General features: G+C 45.1%; 1 protein-coding gene across 1 annotated transcript in view; it reads left to right on the forward strand.

Annotated features, from left to right (window-relative positions):
* Positions 1-878: 878 nt before the first annotated feature.
* Positions 879-20,577, forward strand: part of kcnq1.2 (potassium voltage-gated channel, KQT-like subfamily, member 1.2) — a 67,080-nt gene continuing 47,381 nt past the window's right edge. The window contains exons 1-3 of the mRNA XM_055650887.1: positions 879-1,003; positions 1,082-1,245; positions 19,897-19,987. Coding sequence (XP_055506862.1) covers positions 944-1,003; positions 1,082-1,245; positions 19,897-19,987 — 315 coding nt within the window. The 5' untranslated portion in view covers positions 879-943. The remainder of the gene's footprint in view (positions 1,004-1,081; positions 1,246-19,896; positions 19,988-20,577) is intronic.

Raw genomic sequence — 20,577 nt, forward strand, 5'->3', positions numbered from 1 at the left:
GTGAGACAGAGGGTGTGTGTGTGTGTGTGACAGGTGTGTGTGTGTGTGACAGGTGTGTGTGACAGGTGTGTGTGTGTGTGACGTGTGTGTGTGTGTGTATGTGTGTGACGTGTGTGTGTGTGACAGTGTGTGTGTGTGTGTGACAGGTGTGTGTGGTGTGTGACAGTGTGTGTGTGTGACAGGTGTGTGTGTGTGTGACAGGTGTGTGTGTGTGTGTGTGTGTGTGACAGGTGTGTGTGTGTGTGACGTGTGTGGGTGTGTGAGTGTGTGTGTGTGACGTGTGTGTGTGTGACAGGTGTGTGTGTGTGACAGGTGTGTGTGTGTGTGACAGGTGTGTGTGTGTGACGTGTGTGTGTGACAGGTGTGTGTGTGTGACGTGTGTGTGTGACAGGTGTGTGTGTGTGTGTGACAGGTGTGTGTGTGTGTGACAGGTGTGTGTGTGTGACAGGTGCGTTGCCCATATTCCGGAGCGCGAGGGCGTGCGCGCGTTCCCGCCGCCAGCAGGCGCGCGCCCCCGGGACTACACGTGCACGAGCCGCTGCAGGTGAATGTAAAACAAGTAACGGTGCCGCCGCCGCTGCCACAAGTTGGAATAGTTGGTGACACAGACACACACACACACAGGGAGGTGGATGAGAAACACCTGGTGGCCGTGAATGATGATCATGTGTAGGATGGGGATCAGCGCCTGACGCCCGCCCGCGCTGCCCTTTGGCGCGGATTAAGGTTCGATCTGATTGCGGTCCATATGGCAGCAGCTGCCCTCTCTCTCTGTGTGACCTTTGCCGCTTTGCTCGTGTGATCAGCGAGCGGCATCTGTTTCTCATCTTGTCCTCTGTCTCACTGTGTCCCGCAGCGCTGACCCACTGTGTGTGTGTGTGGAGAGTCCACTCCGTCTTGCCCATGGATTGAGAAGCAGACAGGACAGGACGGGCCAGCCGGCATGAGATACTGCAGCGATGAAGCAGCGGACCAGGTGCCCATGGACTGCCTCCAGGAGCAGGTGAGTGTGGCGCGGCTGCCCGCGGTGCCCGGCCCGGCTCGGCTCGGCTCTGACAGTCCGCTCTTGTCCCCGGCTCAGGACGCGGCCACGGTGTACAATGGTGCGGGCATCCCCGGCAGCGCCGCCAGCCCACCCGTCCACTTCTACCGCCCCAACCTCGCCAGGACCAGCCTACAGGGAGACGTCTACAACTTCCTCGAGAGACCCAGCGGCTGGAAATGTTTCTCGTACCACTTCTCCGTGTGAGTGTGCCCCGCTCTTTACCGCCAACTTTACTGTTTGATTCAACAAGAAGATTGACACAAAACTCTGAAGAAGGGTCTCGACCCGAAACGTTGTCTTTTTCCTTCGCTCCACCCACTGAGTTTCTCCAGCATTTTTGTCTACCTGTTTAAGAAGGAACCGCAGATGCTGGAAAATCGAAGGTAGACAAAAGTGCTGGAGAAACTCAGCGGGTGCAGCAGCATCTGTGGAGCGAAGGAAATAGGCAACGTTTCGGGACGAAACCCTTCTTCAGACCTTCTATTTTTTGTCTACCTTCTATTTTCCAGCGTCAAAAACGCAAAAAAATCTGTTCCAGTTCCTTCTTAAACAAATAATTATATGGGATGGATAAACTTCATAATAAAGCGCCAGAGAAAAGGTCCCAGTGCTCATTTGGTCGATTATACAAATTCTGGTTCTCAAACGAAACACTTCCCCGAGTAGACAAGAGTGCTGGAGAAACTCAGCGGGACAGGCAGCATCTCTGGAGAGAAGGGATGGGTGATGTTTCAGAGATCCTGCCTGTCCCGCTGAGTTACTCCAGCTTTTTGTGTCTACCTACGGTTCAAACCCACTTCCTTTCCTACACGTTTGACTTGATAACACTCACTTGTGCATAAAATCCGTTCCACTTTCACTTGATAACACGCATAGATAACACATAGAGACATAGAAAATAGGTGCAAATAGATGCATTCAGTATGATCATTGGCTTATAAGCTTGTATATTCGTTATAAGCTTGTTCTGCAAGTAAATGTCTGAATCTCGAAAATAAATGTCTGAATCTATTCGGAGAAGTGTTGAAGAAGGAACTGCAGATGCTGGAAAATCGAAGGTAGAGAAAAAGTGCTGGAGGAACTCAGCGGGGGCAGCAGCATCTGTGGAGCGATGGAAATAGGTAACGTTTCGGGCCGAAACCCTTGGTAACGTTGCCTATTTCCTTTGGGGTTTCGGCCCAAAACGTTGCCCATTTCCTTCGCTCCATAGATGCTGCTGCACCCGCTGAGTTTCTCCAGCATTTTTGTCTACTCGGGGAAGTGTTTCGTTTGAGAACCAGAATTTGTATCATCGACCAAATGAGCACTGGGACCTTTCTCTGGCGCTTTATTATGAAGTTTATCCATCCCATATAATTATTATTTCCAAAGGACACACGCGCCGTGTAAAGGGAATAAAAGTTCGGCAAACGTGTGTCCAACATGTAATGATGACATGGAAATGTCCGTGATTGTGTAACAGCTCGTGTCATATGAAACAGACAGTTGTGATCCAGACCAATGTGTAAATTAATACATTCTTGGTTTGAAATGTGTTCGGAAAAACTCCATTCGATTAGTTTTTGAAGTTCGGTTCTGAACTGACCTGATCTCTTTTCCAAAAAACCTCTCACGCAATGACACGTAATTGGAACATATTCGACATAGATTTTTATTTTGAATTGTGCATCTTAAAAAGTGGGTGTGGGGCGGCACGGTTTGGCAGTGAAATAGATCCGGGTTCGATCCTGACCGCGGGTGCTGTCTGTGTGGAGTTTGTACGTGCTCCCAGTGACCGCGTGGATTTTGTCCGGGTGCTCCGGTTTCCTCCCACATCTCAAAGACGTGCAGGTTTATAGGTTAAGTCAAGTCAAGTCAAGTTTTATTTGTCACATACACATACGAGATGTGCAGTGAAATGAAAGTGGCAATGCTCGCGGACTTTTGTGCAAAAGACAAACAACCAAACAACCAAACAAACTATAAACACAATCATAACACACATATTCTTTTACATAATAAATAATGGAAGGAAAAACGTTCAGTAGAGTTAGTCCCTGGTGAGATAGCCGTTTACAGTCCGAATGGCCTCTAGGAAGAAACTCCTTCTCAACCTCTCCGTTCTCACCGCATGGCAACGGAGGCGTTTGCCTGACCGTAGCAGCTGGAACAGTCCGTTGCAGGGGTGGAAGGGGTCTCTCATGATATTGTTGGCTCTGGAGTTGCACCTCCTGAAGGTGCAACTCCAGATTAATTGGCTTCTGTAAATTGCCAATAGTGTGTAGGGAGTGGATGAGATAGAACACCTGATCACTTCCTCTTTTATTCCTGTTAGACATAGATATAGAAAATAGGTGCAGGAAGAGGCCATTCGGCCCTTTGAGCCAGCACCGCCATTCATTGTGATCATGGCTGATCGTCCCCTATCAATATTCTATGTAACTAGTGTGAACGGGTGATCGATCGTCAGTGTTGACTCGGTGGGCCGAAGGGCCTGTTTCTATGCTGTTTCTCTAAATGAAACAAATGAACATAATTTTTGCATTAGCCATGATAATTGATCTAAAACTGTGAAAGCTAGCCGCTTGAAAGAGGACAATGTTGGCCAGTTGGTGGCTGATCCAGTGGCTATTCCTTCTGTAGACACTTTGGCCAATGGAGGTGACGGGAGGGTGAAGGAAGGAACTACAGATGCTGGTTTAAACCTACTTGGAGACTGGGCATTTGGAATGGTCTGATCCTTATTGTTTGGTTATTTACTGGAGAGGCATGAACTAGCTCTGTGTGTAACCTTAAAATTGAAAAAGTGGTGCAATACATGCGGAAACAAGGTTTCCATTCTTTGCTTATTTTCACTATATCTGTGCATGTGACAATACTAATCCAATTCAAATTGTTCCCCTGCCCACCGACTCTCAGTCTGAAGAAGGGTCTCGACCCGAAACTATTCCTTATCGCCAGAGGTGCTGCCTGACCCGCTGAGTTACACCAGCCTTTTGTGTCTGTCTTCAGTTTGACATCTGCAGTTCCTCCCTGTACACCAGTCATTTAAAAACTGCTTTTAAAAGAAAATGATTTATTGGTTATGCAGACAGTTGTTGACAAACTGACAACCAAATGATTGCTTGAACACTATCGCAATGTCTACAAACTAAAATGAACTTCACACCTGATCACTTCCTCTCTTATTCCTGTTAGACATAGACATAGAAAATAGGTGCAGGAGGAGGCCATTCGGCCCTTCGAGCCAGCACCACCATTCATTGTGATCATGGTTGATCGTCCCCTATCAATAACCCGTGCCTGCCTTCTCCCCATATCCCTTGACTCCTAGAGCTCTATCTAACTCTCTCTTAAATCCATCCAGTGACTTGGCCTCCACTGCCCTCTGTGGCAGGGAATTCCATAAATTCACAACTCTCTGGGTGAAAAAGTTTTTTCTCACCTCAGTCTTAAATGACCTCCCCTTTATTCTAAGACTGTGTGGCCCCTGGTTCTGGACTCGCCCAACATTGGGAACGTTTACTTTTGTTACTTTTACAGCTGATGTGATATTGATGAATTCAACACAGTTTATTCTACTGGTTTAGACACAGGATGCTGGCAGCATCTCTGGAAAGAATGAATGGGTGGCGTTGTGGGTCGAGACCTTATTCGGGCTGAGCGTCTGTGGAGAGGGAGTTACAGAGATAAGGAAGTGTAAGAGATCAAAAGAGAAGCAGATCATGGAAAATGTAGAATAGACCATTGTTAGCTCGGATAAGGTGACAACAAAACAAACAGAGATACAATGTAATCATAGAGACAGTCAGACTGGTCGGAGAAATGGAAAGGGGGAGGAATGGGGAGAGAGGGAAAGGAAAGGTTACTTGAAGTTGGAGGCCAATATTCATACCGCTGGGGTGTAAGCTGCCCAAGTGAAATATGAGATGCTGTTTCTCAAACTTGAGCTGGGCCTCACTCTGACAATGGAGGAGGTCCAGGACACAAAGGTCAGTGTGGGAATGGGAGGGGGCGTTAAAGCGTTTAGCAACCGAGATATCAGGTAGGTTTAGGCAAACTGAGCAGAGGTGTTCAGCGAAACGATCGCCGAGCCTGCGCTTGGTCTCGTCGATATATAGGAGCACACCTGGGTCACCCATTCCTTCTCTCCTGTCCTGCTGAGTTACTCCAGCATTTTGTGTCTATCTTCAGTGTAAATCAGCATCTGCAGTTCCTTCTTCCACATATTCTACGGGATTATCCCTTTCTGTTTTAGGTCACTGTCCATGTATCTCTTAAACTGAGGCAAAGAGCTAAAGATTACAACATTTTGTGACAATATAGAAGTTTGGGGAACTGATACGTTGAATCAGAACATAAACAATGCTTATGCTAAATTCCAGACTATAGTAGATCTTTCTACCAATCTCCATTCACCAATGTTTCATCCATTCCTGGTACATCCATTCCTGAGCAAGGCACAGCGGCAGAGACCCGGGTTCAATCCTGACTACGGGTGCTGTCGGTACAGAGTTTGTACGTTCTCCCCGTGACCTGCGTGGGTTTTCTCTGAGATCTTGGGTTTCCTCCCACACTCTAAAGACGTACAGGTTTGTAGATTAATTGGCTTGGTATAAATGTAAATTGTCCCCAGTGTGTGTAGGATAGTGTTAGTGTGTGTAGATTGCTGGTGGGCGCAGACTCGGTGGGCCGAAGGGCCTGTTTCCGCGCTGTATCTCTGTACGACAAACTTCAGACAGGCCCTGATGTGTAGTCTGAGCCAAGTGGTACACAGTTGCAGCAGGGCTTTCTTACTTTAGTACTTACGGTCCCTTTGCAAAACGTTGCCAGCTATTGTTGATCATCCATCTTCCTTCTGCACCTAGTACATGACAGCCTTGTCTGATCTTTAGATGTATCCTTTGAATATCAACATTTATTCCCTTCTTATTTAATAAAAACAGCCTAAATGTATGTATTTCTTAACATCTGCTAACTGATCCATATCCCATTGCATCCATCCCAAAGTTTATTTTTTCCATGCCAGCTTTTCGTCATCAATCATCTAATACTTCGCCAAAACCTGAAATTCAGGCATCCTACACAAATGGTTGCAGGACCAAGTACCGATCCTTGGAGCTTTCCACCTGTTATAAGTTGAAAAGCTGAAAGAAAAGACCAAACTGCCCACTCTGAAGTCTGAAGAAGGGTTTTGGCCCGAAACGTTGCCTATTTCCTTCGCTCCATAGATGCTGCTGCACCCGCTGAGTTTCTCCAGCATTTTTTTTGTCTACCTTCGATATTCCAGCATCTGCAGTTCCTTCTTAAACCAATTCTGATTCCCAGACCCCTATTCTAGTGTTGCAAGTGTTATTTGGCAGTCCAAGCATACTGGGTCACTTATCGATTTAGCAGTTCCACCTTAAATTGTTAGATCGGCAAACACTGTCTGTTTCACACAGTAAATCACTATTGGTTTTCTGTCATCTGGTGGAATGTAGATGTCACTAGCTAGACCAGTATTTGTTGCCCATCCCTTATTACTCTTAGAGAGACTCGTGGTGAGTTGAATCCTTGAGCTGATGTAAGGCTGTGTTGTAGGTACTCCCATAGTACTGCCAGGGAGGAAGTTATTATTTTGACTAGTTGGCAAAGAACAAAAAAGTAGTTATGGTTTCAGTGACTTGATGGGAAATGGGATATTTGTTCCAATGCACCACCTTCCTTTGCCTTTCCAAATAGTAGACGTATTGTTCAATCGCTGCAGATCATGTTGTGGATAAAACACACTCTGGGGCGGCACAGCTAGTAGAGTTGCATACGCACATCGCCAGAGACCTGGGCTTGATCCTGATGTAGGTAGGGTGCCCTCTAAACCAGATTTCGAGTAGGGGTGCCATCGAGTATGGCTGCCCTGCCTGCAGCTGTTCGTCTTTTCACCCTTTTTTCTTATTTTTAGTGAGTTAAAAGTTTTGTCTTGGAGGTCATCTAGTCTTTTTATGTGGGGGGGGGGGGGGGGGGGGGGGATGAAACTGAAACTGTTTTTCTCAGCCCCTACCTGGTGGGAGATGCGTCTTTACTCCGAGCCTTTTAAGGATAAGGGGGAAGTCTTATAGGACCGAGATGAGAAAAACATTTTTCACACAGAGAGTGGTGAATCTGCGGAATTCTCTGCCACAGAAGGTAGTTGAGGCCACAGTTCATTGGCTATATTTAAGAGGGAGTTAGATGTGGCCCTTGTGGCTAAAGGGATCAGGGGGTATGGAGAGAAGGCAGGTACGGGATACTGAGTTGGATGATCAACCATGATCATATTGAATGGTGGTGCAGGCTCGATGGGCCGAATGGCCTACTCCTGCACCTATTGTCTATGTTTCTATGAGCTGCATGTTCGCCCTCTACTCGCAGCCTACCAACGGGACTGGAGCGGCGTTTCCTGCCGGGACCGGCCAGAATGTCGGCTTCAGCCGCGACACAGCGCTGAGGCACCATCGCGGAGAGGGCGATGCCTTACCCGGGTCACCGTGCGGTAAGCTCCGGAGTGCTGGGACCGCTGACACCAACATCGCGGAGCTGTGGTCACGGAGCGTCCAGCGCTGATTTTAAACACCGCGTAGCCTGGGATCTCTCCTCAAGGTCACCCTTGTCATAGCTCTGACCAGCGCAGCCTGTGGACTATGGGAGCCGCGGGCCGTTCCAGACACTCCACGCCACTGCGAGTGTTCTCCCGACGCTGGAGGTCCATCATCCGGCAAGAGGGCCTGTAATATCGTCGTGCCGACTGTGGAGGCCTCAATAGGCCGCGACTACGGGTGAACAAGAGGAAGAGGACTGGACTTTGCTGCCTTCCCTCACAGTGGGAGCCATCGTGGGGGGAAGTTTTTATGTTTTATGTCAAATTCTTTAATGTTGTGTTTTATTTTTATCGGTGCGCTGCAATGGCAACTCAAATTTCGCTGCACCATTTGGTGTATGTGACAATAAATGTCCTTTGTCTGTGTGGAGTTTGCATGTTCTCTCTGTAACTGTGTGGGAATCCTCCAGTTACTGTTTTCAGACTCCTGTACCGACCAATGGCAGTGGTGAAATGAGAGGGGGGTGGATATCGGCTGTGTTTTTGAGGCACACCTCCTATAGACAGATCCCTTCATAGTGGGGAGTTGAACCCGTGATGGACTAGGCAGTGTCCACCACTCTCTATAATCTCCTTCATTCCTGGGCAGTCTTGTTGCCGAACCGCGCCGTGATATAACCCGTCAATATACACTCTACTGTAGACCTGTGGAACTTCATCCACATACCTGATCTCCTCCATCCTCAAGGAAGTACAGGCATTTCTTCATCATTGTGTCTACGTTTGGACTAGAATAGAAGGATAAGACACCTTCCTTGTGGGGCATCAGTGGAGCCTGGCATTGATTTGGGGAGTGAGTAGGGGCAGAGAATCTGGGTTTTGGGAGAGTGAGTGGGGCAGTGAGTTGGGGATTTATGGTATGGTACTTTATTTCCTACATGGACCGACCGAGCTACAATGAAATTCATTTTTTTATATAGTTTCCAGTACACCACTATAAGCACTCAGGATTTGGGCGGGGGGGGGGGGGGGGGGCGCAGAGTATGTATTGGGGGGCAGTGAGCTGTGTATTGGGAGGGGGGCAGTAAGTGTATTGGGGTGGGGGGGGGGGCAGTAAGTGTATTGTGGGGACAATTAATGTATTGGGGGCAGACAAAAATGCTGGAGAAACTCAGCGGGTGCAGCAGCATCTATGGAGCGAAGGAAATAGGCAACGTTTCAGGCCGAAATCCTTCTTCAGTATTGGGGGGTTGGGGCAGTAAGTGTATTGGGGCAGTGAGCTCTGTATTGGGGGGGCAATGAGTGTATTGGGGGGGGGGGGGGGGGCAGTGAGCTGTGTATTGGGGGGCAGTAAGTGTATTGGGGGGGGCAGTAAGTGTATTGGGGGGGGGGGGGTAGTAAGTGTATTGGTGTGGGGGGGGCAGTAAGTGTATTGGGGGGGGGGGGTGGGCAGTGAGCTGTGTATTGGGGGGCAGTAAGTGTATTGGGGGGGGCAGTAAGTGTGTATTGGGGGGGGGCAGTAAGTGTATTGGGGGGGGGGGGGGCAGTAAGTGTATTGGGGGGTGGGCAGTGAGCTCTGTATGTGTTCGGTGTCGCGACTTGACTGGGCCAAGCGCTTGTTGTGATTGATGTGAATTGATGAATGATCCATTCATGTATTCCCCAGCATCATTCAGATACAACCCTTTATGCTATTTGCTATTTGGGGCATTTCATTACTTATCTGAGATTTCCTCTATCTTCCAATAGATAATGCTATATTCTCCCCCTTGCCTCTGTACAAGAACAGTGTTGACATCAGGGCAGATTGTTGCCTTGATGTCAACACCATTCACTCTTTCACAGGAGTTTATAAAACTGTGTTGAAGCCCTATTATTTATTGTTTCCACCACTTTGGTGACGTGTGCTATGGGGCTTGCTCTGCAGCAACAGGTCTCTCTCTGAAGAATATATTTTTATGCATTCAATTTCCTTTAAAAAATATTTTTCTCCATTTCCTCTCCCGTGCCATCTCCTGCCAATCCCCGCCACATGCCCCGTATTCGATAGTACACATCTTCACTGGATAACAGGGCTTGTTGACATTCTGCTCACTGATACAACCAGTCGAGTTGCTGTGTCACAGGGTAGGTGAGTTTGATTCCATTCTCACCTCTGGTATTGTCTGTGTAGTTCATCCTTCTCTCTCTTCCATTAGCCACCTTTTACTCGAAAGAGGGAGCACATATCGCCAATTCTGGCCTCCCTACACTGGCTCCCAATGCACTTTCGAGTTCATTTTAAGATACTGTTATTTGTTTTTAAATCTCTGAATGGGCTCGCCCCGCCTTACCTCTCTGAGCTGCTCCACCCATACGCTCCTGCCCGGTCCCTCAGGTCAGCTGGTCAGCTGCTCCTGGAGGTACCGAGGTCTAGTCGGAGGCTCAGAGGGGATAGAGCCTTCTCTGTTGCTGCTCCGGCACTCTGGAACACCCTGCCGTTGTACATCAGACAGGCCCCCTCACTGTCCATCTTCAAATCCAGTGTTAAAACACATTTGTACTCCCTGGCTTTTGACCATGCCTGAGGCTTTGCTTCTGTTTGTGGTGTTTTTGATGTTTCTTTATTTTACATGTCTTTTCCTACTATTTCTTTTGATTGTTATTTTTGGTGTGTATTTTGTCAATGATTAGTGATGTACAGCACTTTGTTGCAGCTATGTTTGTTTTTAAAGTGCTCTATAAATAAAATTATTGTTATTATTATTTTATTTGTATATTCCAAAGGCAAGGTCACAAGTTATAGGAAGTAGCATTAGGCCATTCGGCCCATCAAGTCCACTCCGCCATTCAATCACGGCTGATCTCTGCCTCCTAATCCCATTTTCCTGCCTTCTCCCCATAACCCTTGACACCGTTGTAATCAAGAACTGGTCTATCAATGCCTTACATAATATCCACTGACTGCCATGGGCTGCTAGGTTGCATTTGGAAGAGAATGGGTTAATTAGTGACATTCTGTGGCTTTGCCTGCCAGAGATTGTGTTTTAATGAATGAATACGTTTATTGGCCAAGTATTCACATACAAGAAAATTGCTTTGGTGCTCCGCCCGCAAGTGACAACATGATATAGTGACAGTTACAAATGACACATAAAACATTAATAATAAAACATTATCGATTTACTAACTTGATTGAGCATTTTGAGGAGGTGACGAAGGTGATCGATGAGGGTTGGGCATTTCACATAAAATCTCATTCTCTCTTCCATTAAGTAGGCACATATCATGATGGGAGCCCATCTCCAGTTGTGCATTAGTAAATTGCCTGTCACGCTTGGCGATTTATTTTTTCTGTGTCAGATCAGTGTCGCCAAAAGGTTTTGAACATTTCGAAATCCAGCGGCAACAAAAATGGCCAAGTCGGGCAGGCCCTTAAAGTTGTTGGGCTTGCATTAGAATGTTTACCTTTTTTTATTCCCTACTCCTGAATAAGTTAAATTTGTGCCAGCACAATCTGCAATAACCATAAAGGGGAGTTATGTAAATCAGGAAATGAAGCAGACTTTTTTGTGTGAAATTGAGTTGGATTATTAACTCTGATATTGACACCTCTGTCCAAGAGCTTATTTTGTGTTGGAGGTGTGCAGAGTTATGAAACACCGATGAACAATGATGGCAGTCAGATTTACCAGCAGTCGGGGAAGTTCCCAGCTGGTTGTTCATCTGCTTTTAGTTTTGCATGTATCATTTTGTTAATTTTAATATTGCTGGTCATACTTAGGATATCTGTAATTTAATTACCTGAAAGTCGATGTGAAAAATCACCTTCACCTACACAAAGAATTGTAATTGAAACTGCTGGGATTATATGGAAAATCCATTGCAGCCGGCATCTGCAGGAAGCACTTTGGTGTTACACGTTTGTATATAATTGTTTGCACTATTGATTAAATATATTGATCAATGGACATGAAATCTAGAAGCTCTGTGGTTGAGTGAAAGCCAATCTTTCAGTCGATCATTCAGACTAAAGATAGACACAAAAAGCTGGAGTAACTCAGCGGGACAGGCAGCATTTCTGGAGAGAAGGAATGGGTGACGTTTCAGGTCAAGACCCTTCTTCAGGCTCATTCAGACTAGTATGAAAATTGTTTTAAGAATAAAATGAGAATTAACAATAATCATCGCAAACTTCTGTGGACTAAGGACTTGGGGTTTTCTGCACGAGTATTGCGGTTATTAGTTTATTGGATTTTTGCTTATATATTATCTATATCTATGTTTACAGGCCTGTTGTGCTGCCTGTTGTGTAAGAATTTCATTATTCTGTTGTCAGTACGTGATCATTATCTTGACTTGAATCTTGACTAGGAATTACTGAGCATTTTTCTATATTAAATCAGTCATAGTTGTACAGCACAGAAACAGGCAACTCACCCATGTGGACCAAGGTGACCCATCTAAATTAGTCCCATTCATCCCCATTTATCCCATATCCCTCTGGACTTTTCCTATCTATACTATTGGCCACTCCAACACAGTTAATGCAAATTGCATAAAGATCTATCTTTTCAATTGTGAGGTTAACAGAACAAACTGACCAGGTTTCCTTGTGTAATGTTGCGCTTCACCTGACATCCTATCAGATTTCTTCCATAAACTGAGATTCTCCTCAACCCCATTGCGGACATTGGACTTTGTCTGTGGAACTAATGCACTACAATGCTGAGAACTATATTCTACACTCTGTATCTTCCCCTTTGCTCCACCTATTGTACTCGAGTTTGGCTTAATTGTTTTTACATATAGTATTATCAGACCTGTTTGGATAGCATGCAAAGCAACACTTTTCACTGTACCTCAGTACATGTGGCAATAATATACCTACATTCTCAGTTGTTGGAGTATAAGGTGGCAGATGCAAACATTATGGGAGGATCCAAAATTGCCAACTCGACATGAGGCCATTCCTCCAGGTACATTTGATTGTTACTTGCTGCTGAATGGATGAATGAATGAATGAATGAATGAATGAATGAATGGATGCATAGCATGCTGCAGCGATGATGGAGAGAGGGGCTGTAGGATTGAGGGGAAGCCAAACTCTACAAACTGCTGGTGAGAATGAAAATCCTACCATGAACTGTGAAGACGAACTCCCTCACAGTATGAGGGGGACCCCAAAAAATTCTGACTGATCATTTGTGTGATTTCTATACTCAGTTGTTCATCAGAGTTGTTATATTCACCTTGAAATGTTCTTCTACCTGGAGAGTTATTCTGCAATTAGTAACTTCATCCACGTAGAAGAACAAAAATCAAACTTTAAGAGTCCAGCATATTTGATGATGTTTGTTGGTATCCATGGACATTGCTTCCTCCATTAAGGTATTGTATTTATCATCAGGCGATGATAACAGCTGTTTTAAGTTCGATAAGCTGCTTGCATTTGTTTAACTTGATTACCCAAAGCATCCATTGCTGGCACGGATAGAAAGTCAGGAAAATATACTCAACATTATTTTGCAAATGTAAACATTTTGTAGTTAAAAAAAATAGATCTCTTGTAATGTGGATCATTGGATTAAGTCAACAGAGATCTGGTTATGAAGAAGACATTTCTCTGACGTTTCACATTCATTTATATACTGTAATCAGTTAAAATATTTTTCTAGGGTAGATAAAATGAAAAGAAAATATGAGAAATATGCATTTCACAAATTAAATCTAATAGAAACATAGAAAATAGGTGCAGGAGTAGGCCATTCGGCCCTTCGAGCCAGCACTGCCATTCAATGTGATCATATAACCATATAACAATTACAGCATAGAAACAGGCCATCTCGGCCCTTCTAGTCCATGCCGAACACTTACTGGCTGATCATCCAGAATCAGTACCCTGTTCCTGCTTTTTCCCCCATATCCCTTGATTCCGTTAGCCCCAAGAGCTATATCTAACTCTCTCTTGAAAGCACCCAGTGAATTGGCCTCCACTGCCTTCTGTGGCAGAGTTATATATATATATATATATCAGCTGCAATTTAAATCCTGGCCTCCCCTTGTCATTGTTGAATATTATGTTCTTGTTGATTGAGGAATGTGAAGCATAATATCAGTGTTTTCCCAAATGAGAATTCCAAGTCTATTGAAAGATTACCTTCATTACTATTTTAAATAACTCTCAGTCAGTGATTCATATCTATTCTTTCAGTAGGTAATGAATTATAGACCACAGACCGCAGACATTGTAGCTGTGGATGGTAACTTTATAAAGTTACCATCCACACATCATATCTAGAACATAGAACAGCACAGGAACAAGCCCTTTAGCCACACATGATGCGAAGAATTAAAAGAGTGCTTCATTGTCTTGTGTTGTGACAATGGAATAATGGAACTCTCACCTGCAACAGTATAACACAATACACATAGATAATATATAACAAACAAAAAAATATAAATATAATAAATAACGGCAATTCTATTGGAGAAAAATACAAAAGTCCTCAGGGCAACCAAAGACAGCCCATAGTTCATAGTTGAGGTTAGTGTTGTGTAATGTTCAAGTGCCTGATGGTTGTTGGGAAGAAGCCAGGTTTAACTAATCTCCTCTGTCTTCATGTGATCCATATCCCTCCATTCCCTGCATATCCGTGTGCCTGTCTAAAAGCTGTTTTAAATGCCAATATCATGTTTGTCTCGAAACACCACCCTGCCAGCTCTTTCCAGGCCCCCACCACTGTCTGTCTGTCTGTCTGTCTGTCTGTCTGTCTGTCTGTCTGTCTGTCTGTCTGTCTGTCTGTCTGTCTCTCTCTCTCTCTGTGTGTCTCTCTGTAAACGTTGCCCCTGTTCTTTTTGGAAACCCAAAGATAAAAATACAATAAGATACAGAAAAACCTTTCGGTACTAATTTCATTGCAAGGTAGACAAAAGTGCATGAGAAACTCATCAGGTGCAGCAGCATCTATGGAGCGAAGGAGATAGGCAACGTTTCGGGCCGAAACCCTTCTTCAGACTGATTTAATTGCAAGTTTCTCAGGGTAAACAAAGGAAACATGATAATCTTGTTTGTAATCTTCACGAGTACTTCCAACAATTGTGATTGTTGCGATTATGTATGAGGAATGTTGTGTAGCAGCAACACACAGGTAGTAACTGTGTATAGAATCTTGCAGTAACAATAATATTGTGCAGTGTATTAGCTTTGTGCCTTATTCCAACATGGAAATTCTGTAGTCTGGTTTATTATTAGCAGTGAACAGCTTTTCTGTTGCGTGCTATTCAGTCAGTGGAAAGACTATACATTATTACAATCCAGCCATCCACAGTGTACAGATACAGGATAAAGGGAATACCATGTAATGCAAGATAAAGTCTGATTAAAGATAGTCTGAGGGTCTCCAGTGAAGTAAATGGGGTCAGGACCGCCCTTTAGTTGGTGAGAGGATGGTTCAGTTGCCTGACAAGAGCTGGGAAGAAACTGCCCCTGAATCTGGAGGTGTGTGTTTTCACACTTCTGTACCTCTTGCCTGAAGGTAAAGGGGAGAAGAGGAAGAGAAGAGGTGAGACTGGTCTTTGATGATGCTGCTGGCCTTGCTGAGGCAGCGTGAAGTGTAGATGGGGGTCAATGAAAGGGAGGTGGCTCTGCGTGATGGTCTGGGCTCTGTCAACAATTCTCTGCAATTTGGGTAATTGTGATTCACGATTTGTCCTCCAACTCGGTTTAAGCAATATTACAATGATTAATTTACACTGGTTTGTTTGGCTGAAGCAAAGGAATTATATGAAATTTGGAGGTAGACAAAAATGCTGGAGAAACTCATCGGGTGAGGCAGCATCTATGGAGCGAAGGAAATAGGCAACGTTTTGAGCCGAAACCCTTCTTGGTCCTTGGTCCTTGGTCCTTGGTCCTTGGTCCTTGGTCCTTGGTCCTTGGTCCTTGGTCCTTGGTCCAGGTTGGAAAGTAGTTGTAGAATCACCCTTCTCTGCCATATCTTCCATGGCCAGCTCTTCCCCACAAATACATTGGGTGCTTGACAATGATCAAGGCAGTTCTCTCTCCATTCTCTCTTGTAGACTGTGCCCAATGCTCCTCGGGTACCCGTCTGTCTATCCACATTATAACTGCACAGTGAATATCCCTTGTCTATGGAATTGCATTGAACAGCTGCGTCTTGTGTCATCACCCATCGATGAGTAATTTATACGCAACCACTTTGGAGATCCAGCGCGGAAACAGGCCCTTTGGCCTGACCAAGTCCACTCCGACCAGCAATCACCAAATACACTAGCACTATTTTACCTACTAGGGACAATTTACAATTTTACCAAAGCCAATTGACCTACACACCTGCATGTCTTTGGAATTCTCTGCCTCAGAGGGCGGTGGAGGCCGGTTCTCTGGATGCTTTCAAGAGCGAGCTAGATAGGGCTCTTTAAAAAGTAGCGGAGTCGGGGGATGTGGGGAGAAGGCAGGAACGGGGTACTGATTGGGGATGATCAGCCATGATCACATTGAATGGCGGTGCTGGCTCAAAGGGCCGAATGGCCTACTCCTGCACCTATTGTCTATTGACTTTGGAGTGTTGAATGAAACGAGATCTCCTGGGGGAAACCCATGCGCCACAGGGAGAACATACTCACTCAGTACAGGCTGCATCGGTAGGTAGTCTGGATTGAACCCGGGTCTCTGTCATTGAAAGGCAGCAACTCTACAGCAGCTCCAAGTACAGTTGTTAACCAACCAGTCACTGTAACCACAACCTTGTAGTCACCACAGTTGGCTAACATCTGCAGGAGCAAATATATCATTAATTCTGGAGACAGGAGGAAGTGCAATGGCTGGAGAGAGCTGTATGTTCATTCATATTGGGCCACTCTATGAGGAAAGAGTTTCTGCATCAGCAATAGAATATTAGTGATTTCTATGATTAGACAATTAATTCGAGAGTGTAGGCCAGAAGACCATGGCTTCAAAGTGGCAAAACAACAGAGTGTTCATCACACATAATGGTGTTGCCCCTGGGGTCCTCCACGGCTGTGGGACATCCCCACGCTTCTCACGTCTGAAACGCATCTGAAACGTATTCACTTCTGCAATCTGACGTCGCCAAATTTGCAGATCTTGCTCCCAGAAAGAGGAAATGTAGTGATGATGATCAGATGGTCTGTGACTGATAGATGAACCAAGATGACCCACATTACTTTAATTGGAGTAAGCTCTTGTCTCCCCAATCTTGGAATGCATAGGTTGTTTGCTGTCACTTTGCAAACGTACACATAATGTGCAGGTGATCTAGTTACAGAGCTGCTGTGTATATCATCAAATATCAAATATCAAATATTTAGCCTGGTAGCTAAATATTTAAATGGTGTCTTTGTTGTGGCAATGACACAATTTCAATAGGCATGTATATTTTACATTGCAGCCACCACGTTGTGTAGATTTGGGTAATTAACAATGATATCATAGGATACCAGAGCAGTATTAGGTAATTCAGCCCATCTAGTCTACCCCACCTTTCCTCCGTGGTGGCCCTATTTTTTCTCCCTCAATCCCATTCTCGAGCCTTTTCCCCGTAACCTTTGCCCTTACTAATGAAGAATTGATCAATCTTCACTTTAAAAATACCCAATGATTTGGCCTCCACAGCCGTCTGTGGCAATGAAATCCACAGATTCACCACCCTCTGGCTAAAGAAATTCCTCCTCATCTCCATTCTAAAGGCACGTCCTTTTAGTTTGAAGAAGGGTTTCGGCCCGAAACATTGCCTATTTCCTTCGCTCCACAGATGCTGCTGCACCCGCTGAGTTCCTCCAGCTTTTTTGTGTACCTGCACTTTATTCTGAGGCTGATCCTAGACCCTTCTGTACGTTCAGATACAGTTGAATCGAGTAAGAGGGGAAAGTAATGCAAGCACTAAAACTACTGGCCATGGCATCTGGTTTGACATGCTTTTGATCAGGAAAGATAATCCTGTCAGGGAAGAATTAACCAACTGGTCTTTGTTTAAAGCTGTGCATTCTTCAGCAAATCATTTTGTGTATTAATTCAAGGCAATTTTTGGCCTTTATTTTGATCGTAGGAATGATAATATCTGAACAGATTTCAGATGTGCACAATTAATTTTACAGATATAATTATATTAGTCCTTAATGAAAAATTAGAATTAAGAACACAGACTAATTTAAAAGCTAAACTTCAGGGATTGAGGCAGTGCAGAGGTTAAAAGTGCTGCTTTGTATACATTGGCTTTTTGAACTAATTTTTATATAATTTGGAAGGAAGTCATTATTACTATGATGTGTTGGCATTAAATCACAATATTAAAATGTATAATCAACATTGTATTGTTGTATTGTATTGTATTGTATATTTTTATTGTCATTTCCTGAGTATTCACATACCCAGAGGAAACAAAAAAACGTTGCTCAACCAGTGTCCATTCAGTGTGCATTAAAAATAAATAGAAATAAAAATACATGTATCATGAACAAATTAAACACTCTACTAAACATTCAACAGGCGTTCCGATCGGCAGCGGCACAACAGTGGCTCTGCTGCAGTGTGTCCAGGTTGGTGGTTGGTGCGCGATACTTTGGCAGGGGGCAAAGTCCATTTAGCAGTCTTATAGCCTGCGGGAAGAAGCTGAGGAGCATTCTGCTGGTTTTGCAGCTAATGCTCCTGTACCTCTTCCCAGATGGCAGGATGGAGAATATGTGATGCGATGGGTGGTAGGGGTCTTTGATGATGGAGATGGCTCTGTTGATACATCTCTTCCTGTATATGTCCAGCAGGAAGGGGAGTGGAGCACCAATAATCCTGCTTGCGGTCTTCACAATCCTGTCTAGTTGGTGCCGTTCGTACGCCTTGCAGCTCCCGAACCAGGAAGTGATGCCGTAGGTCAATGTGCTCTCGATTGTCCCCCTATAAAAAGTCCGTAGGTGTGTAGTGGGGAGGCCTGCTTTACGTAGTCTTCGGAGAGGGTGTAGTCGCTGCTGGGCTCTCTTGACCAGTGCTGTGGTGTTGGCCGTGGACGTCAGGTCATCAGACAGATGTAGTCCTAGGAACTTCACGCTGCTGACCCTTTCCACATCAGCTCCATCGATGTGCAAAGTCGATGTGCGATGTGTAATTTTCCATAAACATTTAAAAACCTAACCTTTTTGGAATTTCATTGGTAGATGCAAAAAAATGTATCATTGATCTGGAGTCTTAGTTTAGTTCAGAGATGCAGTGTGGAAACAGGCCCTTCGGCCCACTGGGGCCATGCCGACCATCGATCACTGGATCACACTAGTTCTGTGTGATCCCACTTTCTCAGTCACTCCCTACACACTGGGGACAAATTACAGAAGCCAATTCACCTACAAATCTGCACGTCTTTGGAATGTGGGAGGAAACCGGAGCACCCGGACAAAACCTACGTGGTCACAGGGAGAACGTGCAAACTCCTCACAGACAGCACCCGAGGTCAGGATAGAACCCGGGTATATCTGTGAGGCAATAACTCTACAGCAGTGCCCACTCTGCTGCCCATTGTACGGCACATGACACAGGCCCTTCGGCCCAACTCCTCCATGCTGACCAAGATATCCGATCTGATTGAGTCCTATTTCCCTGTACATGCTCCCTGACCCGCTGAGTTACTCCAGCACTTTGTGTCCTTCTGACCTGTTGTGTGTTGTGAAATCCAACCACTTTCTGACCTGTTACCATGTCGCCGGCAACAATCCTCCAGAGCCTGCAGACTCCTCTTGGCTTGCTTCAGTAGCTGGAGGCCTCTGCTTAAATGCCACCTCGTGGAGAAACCACATGCATGGATGTTCCTGCTCAGCTGGTTGGGGTTAGTGACGTTCACAAAACTGGAAGTGGAAGGAAAATGGTTTGTTTTAATTTGTTTTTAATCTTAAGCTAGTAACTACACATCAGCTGCCTGCTGTGCACCTCACCTCAAGTATGTTCTCGGTGGATCTGAGCAGATGAATGTGGAGGAAGGAACTGAAGATGCTGGTTTAAACTGAAGATAGACATAAATATCTGGAGTAACTTAGCAGGATAGGCAGCATCTCTGGAGAACTCAGCGGGACAGGCAGCATCTCTGGAGACATTAAAGAAGGGTCTCGGCCCGAAACGTCACCCATTCCTTCTCTCCATTTACTCCAGTATTTTGTGTCTATCTTGAGCAGATGAATGATTCATTTATATAGAAAAATAACAAACGAAACAGGAAAATGAGTGAAATGAAAAACGATGGGTCATAATTGTGCAAATATTACTTTTGATTTTTAATTCTTTTCAATTTTTCAATGTTCATGTTTTTTTAAATTACAGATTCTTGATGGTGTTGGTTTGTTTGATATTCAGTGTGCTATCTACCATAGACCATTATGCTGATTTTGCGACAGGAACTCTCTTTTGGATGGTAAGTACTTACAATGGTACACATTATTAACAAGAGTACAAGGATCTTCAAAGGTTCAAAGGTCTTTTATTGTCACGTGGACCAATTAAGGTACAGTGATATGCGAATTACCATACAGCCATATGAGAAAAAAGCACCTACATAAAAGTTAACATAAACATCCACCACAGTGGATTCCCCACGTTCCTCATTGTGATGGAAGGCAATAAAGTCCAACCTTGCTCTTTATTTCTCCCGCGGTCGGGGCTGTCGAACCATCTGTCGGGGCGATCAAATCTCCCGCAGCTGGCGGTCGAAACTCCCGCATTGGGGCGATCGAAACTCCCACGGCTTGGAGTTCCCGATGTCGTTCTCTGACCAGAGACTGCGGGCGCCGTGATGTTAAGTCCGCAAGCGCCCATGGTTGCTCCGATGTCCATCCCTGGCAGAGTGATCACGGGCTCCGTGATGGTGAGTCTGCAGGGGATCGCAGTGGAGTTCTCAAACGTTGGTCTTCAGCAGAGGGCGCCAACTCCTCGATGTTAGACCGCAGTGCGGACGGGAAAAAAAAAAATTGGACCCATCTCCGTCGAGATCAATTGATATTAGAA

Source organism: Leucoraja erinacea, chromosome 19 (genome assembly GCF_028641065.1).
Source record: "Leucoraja erinacea ecotype New England chromosome 19, Leri_hhj_1, whole genome shotgun sequence".
NCBI classification, from domain to species: Eukaryota; Metazoa; Chordata; class Chondrichthyes; order Rajiformes; family Rajidae; genus Leucoraja; species Leucoraja erinaceus.